Source organism: Anneissia japonica, unplaced genomic scaffold (genome assembly GCF_011630105.1).
Source record: "Anneissia japonica isolate Jap-2015-1 unplaced genomic scaffold, ASM1163010v1 scaffold4058_len632159_cov189, whole genome shotgun sequence".
Taxonomy (NCBI): domain Eukaryota; kingdom Metazoa; phylum Echinodermata; class Crinoidea; order Comatulida; family Comatulidae; genus Anneissia; species Anneissia japonica.
This window is the reverse complement of record NW_022735300.1, coordinates 274213-287939: the sequence shown is the minus strand read 5'-3', so window position 1 is coordinate 287939 and position 13727 is coordinate 274213. Positions and strand designations below refer to the sequence as shown.

Sequence of the window (13727 nt, the reverse complement as noted above, 5' to 3'; positions counted from 1 at the left end):
CATTAAATAATTAAAAAAGAACAATTTGAGAATATTGTAACAATTACATTTCTGTCACTTATATACATTATACACACAGCTGTAATTGGCAAAATGATGTTGAACTATATCAGACAAGGACTATTATTATATGAAAAATTCCTTGATTTACTTTTAATTATGAATGTGCATTAAGATGCATTACCTAAAGTAAATCAAATACTTCTGCAGGTGATGTGCTTTGATCATTGTAATGGAATGACTGTATTTTACGTTATAATATCTAATAAGTGATTGAGTTTTGTATAAAGAAAAAAAAAAAAAAAAAAAAAACACAAAAAACTACAATAACAATAATAGAATTGGGTAATAATATCTTTTTCATTAACACATTATTATGTATTCTATTGCCACGTGAAAACAGTGTGTATATTGACCTCAGATACAAACGTATTCTCGTGTTATTTTACGAAAACACGAGAAAACCTGAGTAACTAAAAAGAAAACAAAGTCAACGCATACGTGGCAAGTGGCGTAGTTAAACCCTTGTCTTGTCAAACATGGTGGGAATTCACTTACCGAAACTGACATCAATCTGTTAATGTTTTTGGGAAATTTAAACCACACCTCTCCTCCCTCTTTCACTACCCACATTACAAACTACTTTCATTTAAAAATACCAAATACCCATTTAAAAGCCTATCTCGTAATAACAAATTGTTGCAACTTAATTAATGTTTAAATTTTGCTAATTGTTACCCTGTGTTCTATAATATAAATGAAATATGTTGACACCTATGTGTATAAAAAAAGTATTTTTATTCCCTTAGGTGCTGAAAAGAAAATACAATGTCCAATCATATTAAGATTTCCTTCAATTACCTCAACAGTTTTTGCGAATTCTTCTCCATTAGGGGGTGTCTCTCTAAGGAGCATGTAAACAACTTCAGTGCTCTCCTTTATATGATTACTCATCTCATCTGTTAAAACATGTGTACCCCTAAGAAAGTGACAGAAAATTAAATTAAATTATCAAAGTTTTGGCACAAGTACCTAACTAGTCTTAAGTAAAATGCAAATATTATATTAATTTAATAGAGTGATTTATAAACTGGTTTACCCCCACAGTGTACAACTCATTTAGATCTTCTTTACTGTATTGTACTGTATATATTGTATTTTATTAACCATAATTTAAGTTTTTTATGCACTGTATGTATATATTAAATATTTGCCTTGTAATTATCTAATTTGTATGTTTATTTTGTGTATTCCCAGCTTTGGAAAAACAAATTTCATGTACTTTATCTTGTATATGTGTAAGACAATAAATGAAATCATGAATAATAAAAACTACATATAAAACAATAGAATATATTAGACCCAATAAGCTTTGGTGCACTTGTAAATATTAAGGCTTTAGTGGAGCACTTATTCAGGAGAAGTACATATTTAAGAGTGGCACTTATTGTATAATTATTTGAGTGATAAAATGTTACCATGGGTTGTTCATACAGTAGGCCTATCTGAGTTCTTGTAACATAAATTATTTTTATTTTGTAAGAAAATTGGCTGTTTAACCATGTCTCAATGGTACAAGACATCAAGGCATGTTGTAAAATGTTCTCTTGATCAAGCACTATAATGTCTACACTGTACACAATAGAATATATCGCGGCACAAACTCGCGGGCAGTATCGGTGAATAAAATCATGTTTGAAAGCCACTTTTATTCGAGGGAAGTACTTAGGAGATGAATTACAATAATACTAATATACAATAATACCAATATAAATAAAACAATACCCTAACAATAATAACATTAATGATAAAAATAACAATCAATAGTATCAATAATACTGATAATTTATATGTATGATATAACCATAACCAATGACCAGAAGAACACAGTAGAGGGGGGACCTCAGACACCCATGTGGAAAATCCCTATGCCACCACTGCTTGATTTATGAGATGACATGCATTGAATTAATTAGGAAAAAAAATAAAGTGAAATCATAAAAGAAAATGAAAATAAAATTTGATGGAAAAGAAAGGAAGAAAGATAAAGAGCAATACGAGAATTGAAACTGAAACTTACGTCTTAAATTTGACAGTTTGGTTTAGGTACTGGTACAAAATGAGGAACTGAACCAGAACACTCCGACGGAAACTTGAGTCATGAATTTGAAGATCAAACAACTGAAACAAAGAAAAAACAGAATATAAAGCACTTTGCTAGAAAACTAAGGCTACGTTCAGACTTGGAGATAAGCCAGGCTTGAGCTAAGCCCGGCTTAACTTTGCCGGGCACTCAGACTAGCGGGATTAGCCAAGCGCGAGAATTTGCATATTAATAAACCGTTACCAGGAAACATATTTTGAAAACTTGCGCTCGAAACGTACGCTCGCTTACAGCACACATAATTGAGTGGTGATTGATCTATTTTTTACCCCGAAGTCAACGCAAGACCCCCCACCCCCCAGCAGCAATTATAGCCTGGCTTAGAAAAGTTAAACACGGTGGCACGCCAGGCCTAGTTACTATAGAAACACAGCCCGGCTTGAGATAAGCCACCTAATTCAGACTGGCAGGTGGATAAACCTGATGAGTTGAGCCGGGTTTATCTATCTAGTCTGAACTAGGCCTAAATATTATTAGCGTTGAAGGAAATATGTAATATTCTTAATTTGACTGTGCATGGAAACATAATGAACAGCAGTGTTGCATTAAAATTTCAATCGAACAGTCATGACATTGAGAACGAGGCAGTGGTGACATCTTCAATATTTATTAATGCTTTGAAAATCAATGACTAAAATAAATTGTGGATAAAACATTAAATATTGAGGATAAAATTATGATAATAATCCAATAGTGGACAGACAGTACTAGTACAGACATAACCTCATCCACATTATCACATACCTTTTCACTGGTCAAGAACTTTGCAAAGTAGACCTGGTCTTTGCTCTGTTTATGCAGCTTCTGTCGAGCTTGGTGTTTTCGTGATTTTGAACCTTGAACCGCATCAAGTTTCAGACTAGTAAATGCATCTAACACGACCTTGGAATACTATTAGTGAAATTGTAAAAACAATAATTGTTATCAGATACCAAATTTCTTATTTTGTAAATGTTTTAGCAGTGAAATGGAGTATAAGTACAGTAGTTTAGTTGTATCGTAGATCCTCGCAATATTGGGACGAGTTTGGAAAAGGGGTGGACAAACCCAGGTAAAACCAAATAGATAATAGAAGGCCTGAAGTCAACATTTTTTTGTCCTATAATAGGCATTATAGAGTCCTAAAAGAGCCTTGGTACTGAGGCCTAGCAATTTGATGCTAAACTTAAGAATTATTAATATTTATTCTATTATTATTATTATTATTATTATTATTGTTATTATTATGTAATAAACCTACCTCAAGGGGAACTTAGACAATGGAGAAATTAGAGAACAATTAAAAAAACGATGTTAAGGGGAAAATAACATGACATTAAGTGGAAAAAAACACAAAAGATATCCCCCTTAAGTATCCTGTATGTTATTAGTTGTATTATCATTAAATTCAAATCTTATTCTGGTTATCTGGTACTTCTACGAAAAAAAAAAAAAATTTTTCTGCTGAAATTCTCTTGCAAAATTTTGTTTGCTATTTATGAAGTCAATGTATGAGCAATTTATATTCACAGACGAGGGATTAAAAGTCATTTAAGGTGTTAAATAATAGTAACCGTATGATGATGGTTATTAAACATTCATGAATTGTCTGTTGCCATATTAAGCCTCAAAGGACACTGTCCATTGCTCATTATCATCAACCTCATACATTTTACATTAGACCAGAAATGTTTCCAAGAAAAAGTCGAATAAATGACTGTTTATATTATCTAACCGAATTCTTTTTAATTATTTTGTTTACTGGCGAGTCGGTTGGCCGAGCGGTTAAGACAGGGGAACAGTGACATACAGCCATAATATTGGCGTTAGTTCGAACAGCACGCTCGCCTACTGTTCTGGTGGTGGAAGAAGTTTTCTCGGATAAGGACTCTAAACCGTAGGTCCATTGTACACAATTGGCTCGTGTGCACTTTAAAGAACCCAGTACATCATTCGAGAACAGTAAGGGGTTACTTTGGTGTACTGGTCCATTTCCAGTCCCCGTCCGGTCACAGAAGGAGCGTTTACGTCGTGGCTCATGTCCGGTATCCATCCTACCTGTGAATCCTTCTATCCCACTATGTAAGCAAGATCATACACACTAGCTACATAGTGACTCGATAAGAAGAAGATTTTGTTTACTTACCTTCTGAAACTGTCTCCACTTTTCTTTTTTATAGCATTGTGTAGGATTACGAAAAAAATCTTGTAAAGACCAGAATTTCCTGTAAAGAATGTAATCAATCGGTTTCTCAGTCTTGCCGGCCTCTGGTCCTGTCACATCGACATTCATACTAGTAGGTTTATCTGCATCTAACTGAGAAATTATACAAATAATTGTTCTATGCTTCCACAAAACCAGAAAAGTTAAAAAATATCAAATGGTATATTGTAATCATTTTATTTTTAACGAAAATTGTAATTTACAAACAATTTGGCCGTGAGACCACGAGATGTAAAATTTTGTTATTATTGAAACGACAAAAAGACATATATATATATAACAGGGATGTAGTTATGGTGAAGTTTCCACCCAGTCTAAAGCTAATCTTTTGCCCCTCCAACCACCCTAATTACCCCACTTTTCCATCCTTAAAATCCACTCTTATTATCTAAAGTTTACCAATGGTATCATGTACCAATACCAATACCAATATATGGTACCAATGGTATCATGTACCCACCCTCAAAATGTCTGTCACCCACCCTTAGTTTTCTTTAGCTACAACTCTGATATAAAATGGTTTCTTAAATTATATAATTTTATAACAGATGGTGTGTAGAAAATAAGTCTGCAGTGCGTAAAAAAAACAGTTCACTTTTTTCAACAGCATGTTATTAACAGTACGTTCAGGAACGAGTCTATCGGTAAAGTTACCCTTTCACATCCTGTACATATCTACAATGCGACTGCTGCTTATATGCAAGATTTATTAACTATTAAAAACCCCCATTCCATGTGGCTAAATTTATAAATTAAAGTCATAACCAAAAACTTAACCCTGCACCTAAACATGTTCTTTATACTTACTGTTAATGAGACTTCAGAATCAGTTGTATTAAATGTAGTGACATTGGCCAAGTTAAACTGGCTCATGAGATTGAGACCTGGTGAAAGAAATTATATAATAAGAATGTGGAAGACAATCAAAATTATTATTCACTGGTATTTACTAGTAGTAGTAAATCATTTGCCAAGCCACTAGGGCTCATAGGGATGGGAACATATCCCCAGTTTCTGTAGCGTGAAGCGGATGAGAGTGTAACACTCTTCCTGAGTAGGACGCTAGTCTACCGTAGGTTGCTCTCAGAAAGTTGCTGGTACCCATTGATACAGCTGGGTAGACTAAAGCAATGCAGATAAAATGCCTTGCTCAAGGACACAAGCAAAATGCACAGCTAAGGATTAAAACTCCGACCATGAGGTTGGGAAACCAAACCATTCCCGCTGCACCAAACCACTTCCACTGGTATTTACCAACTCTGTATTGATTTGTACTGATGCCGTCGGGTATGTTATCAGCCAAAAAATAAATAGTCATTGAAACCGGTAGATTAGGCAGTGACACTATTGTGCACAGGTGGGCAAAGTGCGGCCTGACAGTAAAAAGTTTGCGTACCCTCTTAATTATGAAGTACTATTTGCAGAGGTTGAATATTTACTACTGAACCATTAAATTTCATCAAATGAAATTTAGTACAAACCTGAACGTTCATCTAATGGGAAGAATCTTGCAAGGAAAAGTTGAATCCTTCCACAAAAAACTGTGTTTTGTGATTTTGATAATCTTCTTAACAAATCTAAAGAAATTAAAAAAACAAATAATCTAATCAACATCAGTTGAGAACATAGAAAAAGTGAACCTCTCTTAATTTGTGAGATTTAATTTTTCATTTCACTATATATTTCATTTGTGTTCCACATGTGTTCTGACAGAATAATAGAAAATAATGAAACAACTTCAGTAGTTGTACACTATATGTACACTATATTCCTTAAATGTATTACCTGAATGCAGACAGTGTGTTATTACCAATAATAGCAACAAAAATATAGCATCATATAGAAAAAAATATTAATTGCAACATTAAGAATAATTATTTCCATCCCATCCGTAGGAAATTTCAATTTAACTTACAATATTTGTAGCATCAAAACAATTTTTAAGGCACATATGAGACACTGTATATTCTTATGTTAAGTTTTACTCAAGATGACTAAATTAACAGCTAATGCTCAAGATAAAATTAACTCAAATGACCATATGTACAGTATATACTTGAAAATGGACCGTACCATTACACATTCTTAGGATGTAGTTTTTACCAGCTATATAGAAAGTATCCTGAAAGATTAAAAAAAAAAAAAACATAATAAAACAGAATGATTCATTATACCAACATTTAAATTTAAATTAGTTTGAATAATTTACTTTTTATCCAACAAAAGTTCAGATTACATATCAATATAGGATAGAATCATGTTTGTGAATACATTAAACTAAGTCCAAATATGGATTTTGATTTTTTTTCAGTGTGGTTCTTCTGGTAGTGAGTTGAGCAGTACATTTGAAAGCAATCACTTACTCTTTCCAAAGAATGTACTGCGTTCTTCAACGTGCACATAGGGCATATTGCACACATGACCAACGGTTTAAAAATCTCGTTCCAAAGACAGTGCACTATTGAAACTTTTAACCCTCCAAGAGAGAACATAAACGGGCGTGGTCCAGCGTCACTCAAAATCTCTAGGAAGTGAACTATGACAATCTAAGGCTTTCAAAGGCTTACATTAAATAAGCCTTAGAAAACCCTAGATTGTCATAGTTTTTGGGGATAACCGCCCTTTTAGAGTCTACTAATATGTAAAAAAAGACATTTTTCTTCTCCCCGGCAACCCAGCAAGGTGTGTTTTTTTTATGTGATGTTTGTGATTTCTATTTCCGTTGATATTCTTTTACATCCTCCTCTTTGTTGATTATCAACACATTAGGGGTTTAAAAATACTACAGTATTTGCATCCAGTCTTTATGTGGCACTTATCATAGCTTATATGGTACATAGGACTATAGTAGTAGTAGAGTAAGCCTTCGGAAATAAAATATTTCATCAGGATTTAAGTGCTATCCTTGATAAATGTGTCATAAATATTAATAAGGGTATTTCGTCAAAAGTCGTTACAAGTACGGTATATAAAAAAAATTGGATTAGTCCACTTTACAAATGGTAACTAATTGAACTGTACAATGTGAATGAAAAAATAAGAATAATCAAAGAAATAAAACTCTGTGGAAATTTTCAACTCACAGATTTCCAAACCATAACCTGTTCCTCAACAAACTTGAATACTTCCTTGCATGTCTCTATGGTAACAGTATCAAAGAGATCTCCTAGCAACAAGAAAGGTGTATATGCTGAAGAAAGAGAGTTTTCAACGGCATCGATGGAAAGTTGGATAAGGCGCAAATATTCACTGTAGTGGCGCTCATCAACCTAATCAATGAAAAGACATAAGAATAGTTAAAAGAAACAATACAGTAGGACTGATTCATTTTAACAGGTAAACCTTTTAAAAATAATGTTTGCTATTAAAACAAAGTAAAAAATAATTATCTTTTATACTCACAACTAACTTCCACAGAACATCTCTAAATGCTTGGTCCAAAGCTGGCTTTTTTTCATTGTCACTACAGAAACAAGGAAAAAAGTTTCAATAATGTAGGCATCATACTATATAAATACTTAAAAATAAAACAAAAATACAAGTCTGAAAGGAAAATTTCCAAAAATAAATTATGACATATTAAGACGGACATACTGTACTTCTTTCTGAAAAACTAAAAAAACCTCAAAAATTCAGTGAAAACATTGAATTGATCATTCAAAATGTTCACATATTGCAATCTCAACTTCTAACAACAGACAGTTTTAAATGATTTAAAATTTTGTTACTACATGAATCTTTAAACTGATTACAGTACCAGGAATGTTAAAGTTCTATGAAGAAATATAGAAATGGTATGATTTATCATTTATTAATTGTTGTTGTAGTGCTATACTTTTATGTTACACAAAAAAAACTCAAATACTGAATGTTTGTTTTTTTTTTCAAGTCTCAACAGAAATACTGATGGGATATTTAAATCTAAAATAAATGTGCTTTGTCATATATTACCGAATTGAGGGTCCAAATCAGTATCTGTTTAAATTATGATTCAACTTTTTATGCACAAGTGCCAAGGATATTCCAAACAGCAATTCTAATCACTATTCTAAGAAAATATGGCAATCCCTTCACAAGGAAAACACACACACTAAATGCTCTACATAAACTAAGTCTCATTATGATGCTTAGGGAATAAAATTGTTTTCGGTGATGAGTAAAGAAAAGGATAAGTGGCAGGGATTAAGCCTAGGATCCTGTGGTTGGAAGGCAAGCTACCACTTACAGTAGCTACAGCTCAATTCTACTTTACCTGCCATCTATGGATGCTGTCGATTCTAGAAGTTCTTTCAGATCTTTGCTTGGCAATGCTGACTGAATAGCAACCTGAAATTTAATTCACAATAAATGAGAATCAATTAAAAACTGATAAATTTTAAATGGTACTTGTTATCGAAGAGTGTACTGCATTCTAGTTTTAACCTACACTTGGGTCATATTGCACACCAGCTTTAATGGCTTAAACTTCTCATCTGCAAGCTCGTACTGTACTTCAGCCCTCCAGCTGAAACACAAGAAGAGCGGTGATGGGAATTCAACCAGGAACTCATACATACTAAGTTTCACGCATTCGGTGGGAGACTCAAAAGTCAAATAGCTGAACGGTTAAGGCAGGGGCACTGTAAACATAGCCAACAATATCGTGCATGGGTTCGCGGCCGGCTCGCTCCTATACTGTAGTTCTGGTGGTGGAACAAGTGTTCTCGGATAAGGACTATAAACTGTAGGTCCAGTGTACACAAATGCTCATGTGCACTTTAAGTAACCCAGTACATCTTTCGAGATGATTAGGGGGTTACCCCGGTGTACTGGTTTACTCGGCCCCTGTCATGGACACTTGAAAGTGCGCCGGTTTACCACTACCAGCTGCAGAGAACATGATGTGACCCTCAGGGGCGGAGAAAGCTATTGAAAAAAGTGCAACATCTAGTCCACTGCACCTTTGATAAAGTTTTGAACTGTTATTACTGTATTATTTGAAGTCTGTCTCATGCTCTAAAATAATCTCATGTACATATATATATATATATATATATATATATATATATATATATATAATTATATAAAATATGTACTATTTGTGAGTTTTTTAGCCTTTTTCATACCAAAAATTCTTCATCTACAGTACTTAAAATATATACATCATTTATACCAACCAGTTGCATCAACAGTGTAGATATGTATTTATTTCAGATACAGTATGTTATGTATGTAGTTTTAAAGCACTGTTGGATAATAATAATAATAATCATTTTCATGGAAAATATAGTTTAAGCGAGTCTGTCCTGCAAGGTAGCCCGTTATAGTTGCAAAATCATCAATATGATGACAGTTTGGCAGCTGGGCAAGAAGAAGAAGAAGATCAAGGATGGGACCGTCGGTTGAGGTAGTTTGAAAAAAAAAATTGTGTTGCGACAACCTGAAATGCATATATGAGGCATGTCATGGCGAAATGGTTAAGTTGTCGCTCAGACCAATATTGAGTAAATGAGCTATAATATATGGGAGCTCAAAAAAATGCCTAAAAATCCAAATTTGTTTTTCATTATTGATCAATAGTTTAATGTCTTATTAATCATGTACCAATGTATTAGTTCTGGAAGTAGTCAACAAATTGTTTATTTAATGTTATTTTGATAGTTCATTCTATACAATGTATGTACAAATAACTTTGAAAGGCAATTACTCAAAATCATGTTTATCTTGATTCTGAGAGTACTATACTTTCATTTTCCAATAACTTAGGCTTGAAATGTCCAATTTAAATGAATGACCCCTCATTTTAAAGATCACATGCTCAGGTATCTGAAAATACCAATAACTTGAATTTCAATTTTTGCTACAACTTAGCCATTTTGCCACAACATGCCTCACATTCTCAATTGAAAGGTAAAAATTCAGACCCTGAATACATTTTTCAGGAGAATCTAAGTTGGAATGTCTGGAAACCAAGGTTGTGTACACAGTTCTGTGCACACAGAGGCTGGGCTTCCCACCACTTTAGCCAAGCTGCTGCTCAATATATCATCCCATGTATCTACAGCAGGCCTATCTGTGTGCCATACTGTCAAGTTTTTAAATTGCGCTGAGGATATCTAAAAAATTAGCTCAAATTTATGCGAAAAATTGGCGTGCAGAATCGTAATTGCTGCATATTTGCATTGATTACAGAACAGGCCTATATTAAGATTTGTTCAAAGCCTAATTTTCGGCAAAATCTGAGCAGAAATCAGCCCTTATTTTCTGAAATGCAGACAGATTTTTTGCACAGGCTGGTCTGTGTGTGTGGTGAGCGAGTATGATACAAATTGGAATTATTATATTAATAAAAAGAAAGCTAATTGACGTGACTTTGATAGGCCAGCCCAGGTCCTGGTCAGGGGCATTACTCGGCCTGGGACAGTGAGCAACTCGGCTGCATACGAAGTAGGCCTCTAGGCCTAAGTAGGATAGCGTACTAGCCAGCACTACCATCTCTAGGGCGGCCTAGGCTAGGACTAGTTTTCTAGGCCTAGCTAGAGAGGCCTAGGGCCTAGCCGAGGTCTAGCCAAAATCACTACATTTAAGTTCATTGATAAAATAAAATTCTCATCAGATTGAAGAATAAAAATTTCCTTTTGATTCACTGGCACACCAAACAGACAAAAGTAAACTCACTGAATATTGCTGCCTGGCCAGCGCATAATCGAATGTGGCCGCTGCCATGTTCTTTTTGGAGATTATTTTAATGAAAATCGTCTCCTAAACAACAAAACAGTACGTTAATTGTATATAGCAGTATGCTTCAAAAATTTCAAAAAATCTCAAAAAAGGAACAATAGGTTAAACACAGTAATCTATAAGGAAATTACAATAATAGATAAACTAACGTCGTACAATCATCGCTATAGTTACTAAAGCTACAACAAAGACAGTAGCAAAAAATGAAAATGAAACAGGAGGTCAATCGTACTAAATAAACCTAAAATTACAATGCGTGATAGCAGGATGATCGACTACAATATGTGTTATTTAATTTTTTTTTATATATTTTAATCTTTAAGGTGTGCTAGCGATCTTTAAGATGTGCTAGCGCTGAGATCAATCTTAATAATGTATGATTTAAAATAAGCCCTCATGGCTGGTGTAAGTCATGATGTGGGCTACCAATTATTAACATGATTTTCTAATTTTCTAGCGGGCCACTTTTCGTTAGCTGGGTCTCTGTTTTTGAGTATATTGGTTTACAAAAACAAAGACCCAGGCTTTCGAAAACAGAGACCTGACACTTTGATTTTTTTTTACAATATGGACATACAGTAATTTGGATTTTTTTAAATCTTTGTGAGTAAAATGTTTACTGTGTTGCCGGAAATCTAATGGCATACCATTGACGTCACCAGCTTAAAGATATTATTTTCAGAAATCATAATGATAGTTTATTTGCGATACGGTATATATAAACTCGATTCTCTCATTTACCATAATCAAATAAATGTGTGTGTGTGAGATTTATTCAATTGAAAATGATGAGGATTAAACAAAAAATGGACCCAATCAAATTATACTAAGATCTTTGAATCAAAAGCGATGCACTTTGAGATACAAGTAGGCCTGTCTCTTATACACATCTAGATGTGTATAAGAGACAGTCTTAAAGATCGTTAGATATCTCTTAAAAGAGAGTAAAAGTTGTTGTTTTTTTTAAAATTATTATAACGTAGGCCTAGAATACATTGGAGTCAATCATTTTATAGCAATAAGGCCTACTGATAGCGATACCGGCAACAATCATTAACGTTCACAGGTGACAGATGAAAGTGAAGTATTTATTAAAGTTTCATAGACTTGTATTGACACCCACCGGTTGAATACCTAACTAATGTGCGTAATTAGAGAGAGTCACGGATTTGCAATATGAAGATTCGGTAACAGACTCTTTAAATTATTGTTATAAAATGATCGACTACAATGTAGGCCCTACGTTATATTATTTAATATTCAGAAAAAAAACTTAATCTTTTAATCGTTAAAATGTGCTGGCGATCTTAATTAAGATGTGCTATTGTCTTCAGTTGTCTTTGTTGGTCATTCAACTGTTATTTTATCTGTTTTTTCGGTGATTACCATTCTCAATAATCTATAAGACACCCACATAACAACGTCACGTTAGATCAATCGGTGGTGATGCCGCGGTGACGCCCGGTAGGGTCAATTTTCGTCAGAAGGTCAAGATGATAAACAGTTTCATTGGACTAAACTCTAGAACCTCAGCCCCACCATGGTTGGAGCAAGTAAGGACAATTTATGGCACTCTCAGACTTAACTTTTAATATATTTTTTTTCTCCATTTTTTTTTTAAACTTTTGAAAAATATGGGTGGGGGGAGGCGGTCTGACTTTCCCCTTCAAATCCGCCACTGCCATCAACAGCCAAAATTTGCTCGTTGATGCGCACGTTTATAGCGTTTTAACGTGGAGCAATCAATAATAATAATAATTTAACAAAATATGTCACTGAATTTCTTTTATTTTGAAAAATATTATTTCAATATAATATTTTTCAAAATATTGGTCAGCCAGTGTCTGACCCGCAGGACCACTTCCGTCGCCCATAAAGTCAAGGAAATTAGTATTGTTGTTTCTTTCAATTCCTTTTATTTCAGACAATATCCATATCAAAAATAAATACAAAACAAATGAGATTAAAATAGAAAATTGAAATAATAATAATAATAATATGTCTTTCTTATATAGCGCTTAATGCCTTAACAAAGCCTCTAAGCGCTTCACATTACTACCCCGGTCATTGGATCAAATACAGCATTTGCTTTGTTGGATCGATTGTAGCAAATGAACAAAACGTTATTTCAGAAAATTATAGCATCAATCATCTTGCAAACTATCAGCGTTAGTTTGAGACTGACCATTTTAGGTGAAACTCATGGCTGGTGTAAGTCATGATGTGGGCTACCAATTATTAACATGATTTTCTAATTTTCTAGCGGGCCACTTTTCGTTAGCTGGGTCTCTGTTTTTGAGTATATTGGTTTACAAAAACAAAGACCCAGGCTTTCGAAAACAGAGACCTGACACTTTGATTTTTTTTTACAATATGGACATACAGTAATTTGGATTTTTTTAAATCTTTGTGAGTAAAATGTTTACTGTGTTGCCGGAAATCTAATGGCATACCATTGACGTCACCAGCTTAAAGATATTATTTTCAGAAATCATAATGATAGTTTATTTGCGATACGGTGTATATAAACTCGATTCTCTCATTTACCATAATCAAATAAATGTGTGTGTGTGAGATTTATTCAATTGAAAATGATGAGGATTAAACAAAAAATGGACCCAATCAAATTATGCTAAGATC

General features: G+C 33.8%; 1 protein-coding gene across 1 annotated transcript in view; it reads right to left on the bottom strand.

The window, feature by feature from the left end:
• LOC117116542 (THO complex subunit 1-like) overlaps positions 1-11116 on the bottom strand; it is a 38773-nt gene extending 27657 nt beyond the window's left edge. Inside the window, exons 1-11 of the mRNA XM_033260598.1 lie at positions 11025-11116; positions 8620-8693; positions 7770-7830; positions 7451-7636; positions 6441-6489; positions 5849-5944; positions 5175-5251; positions 4290-4460; positions 2909-3055; positions 2081-2181; positions 862-979 (exon numbers count right to left, since the gene is read on the bottom strand). Coding sequence (XP_033116489.1) covers positions 862-979; positions 2081-2181; positions 2909-3055; positions 4290-4460; positions 5175-5251; positions 5849-5944; positions 6441-6489; positions 7451-7636; positions 7770-7830; positions 8620-8693; positions 11025-11072 — 1128 coding nt within the window. The 5' untranslated portion in view covers positions 11073-11116. The remainder of the gene's footprint in view (positions 1-861; positions 980-2080; positions 2182-2908; positions 3056-4289; positions 4461-5174; positions 5252-5848; positions 5945-6440; positions 6490-7450; positions 7637-7769; positions 7831-8619; positions 8694-11024) is intronic.
• Positions 11117-13727: the final 2611 nt, after the last annotated feature.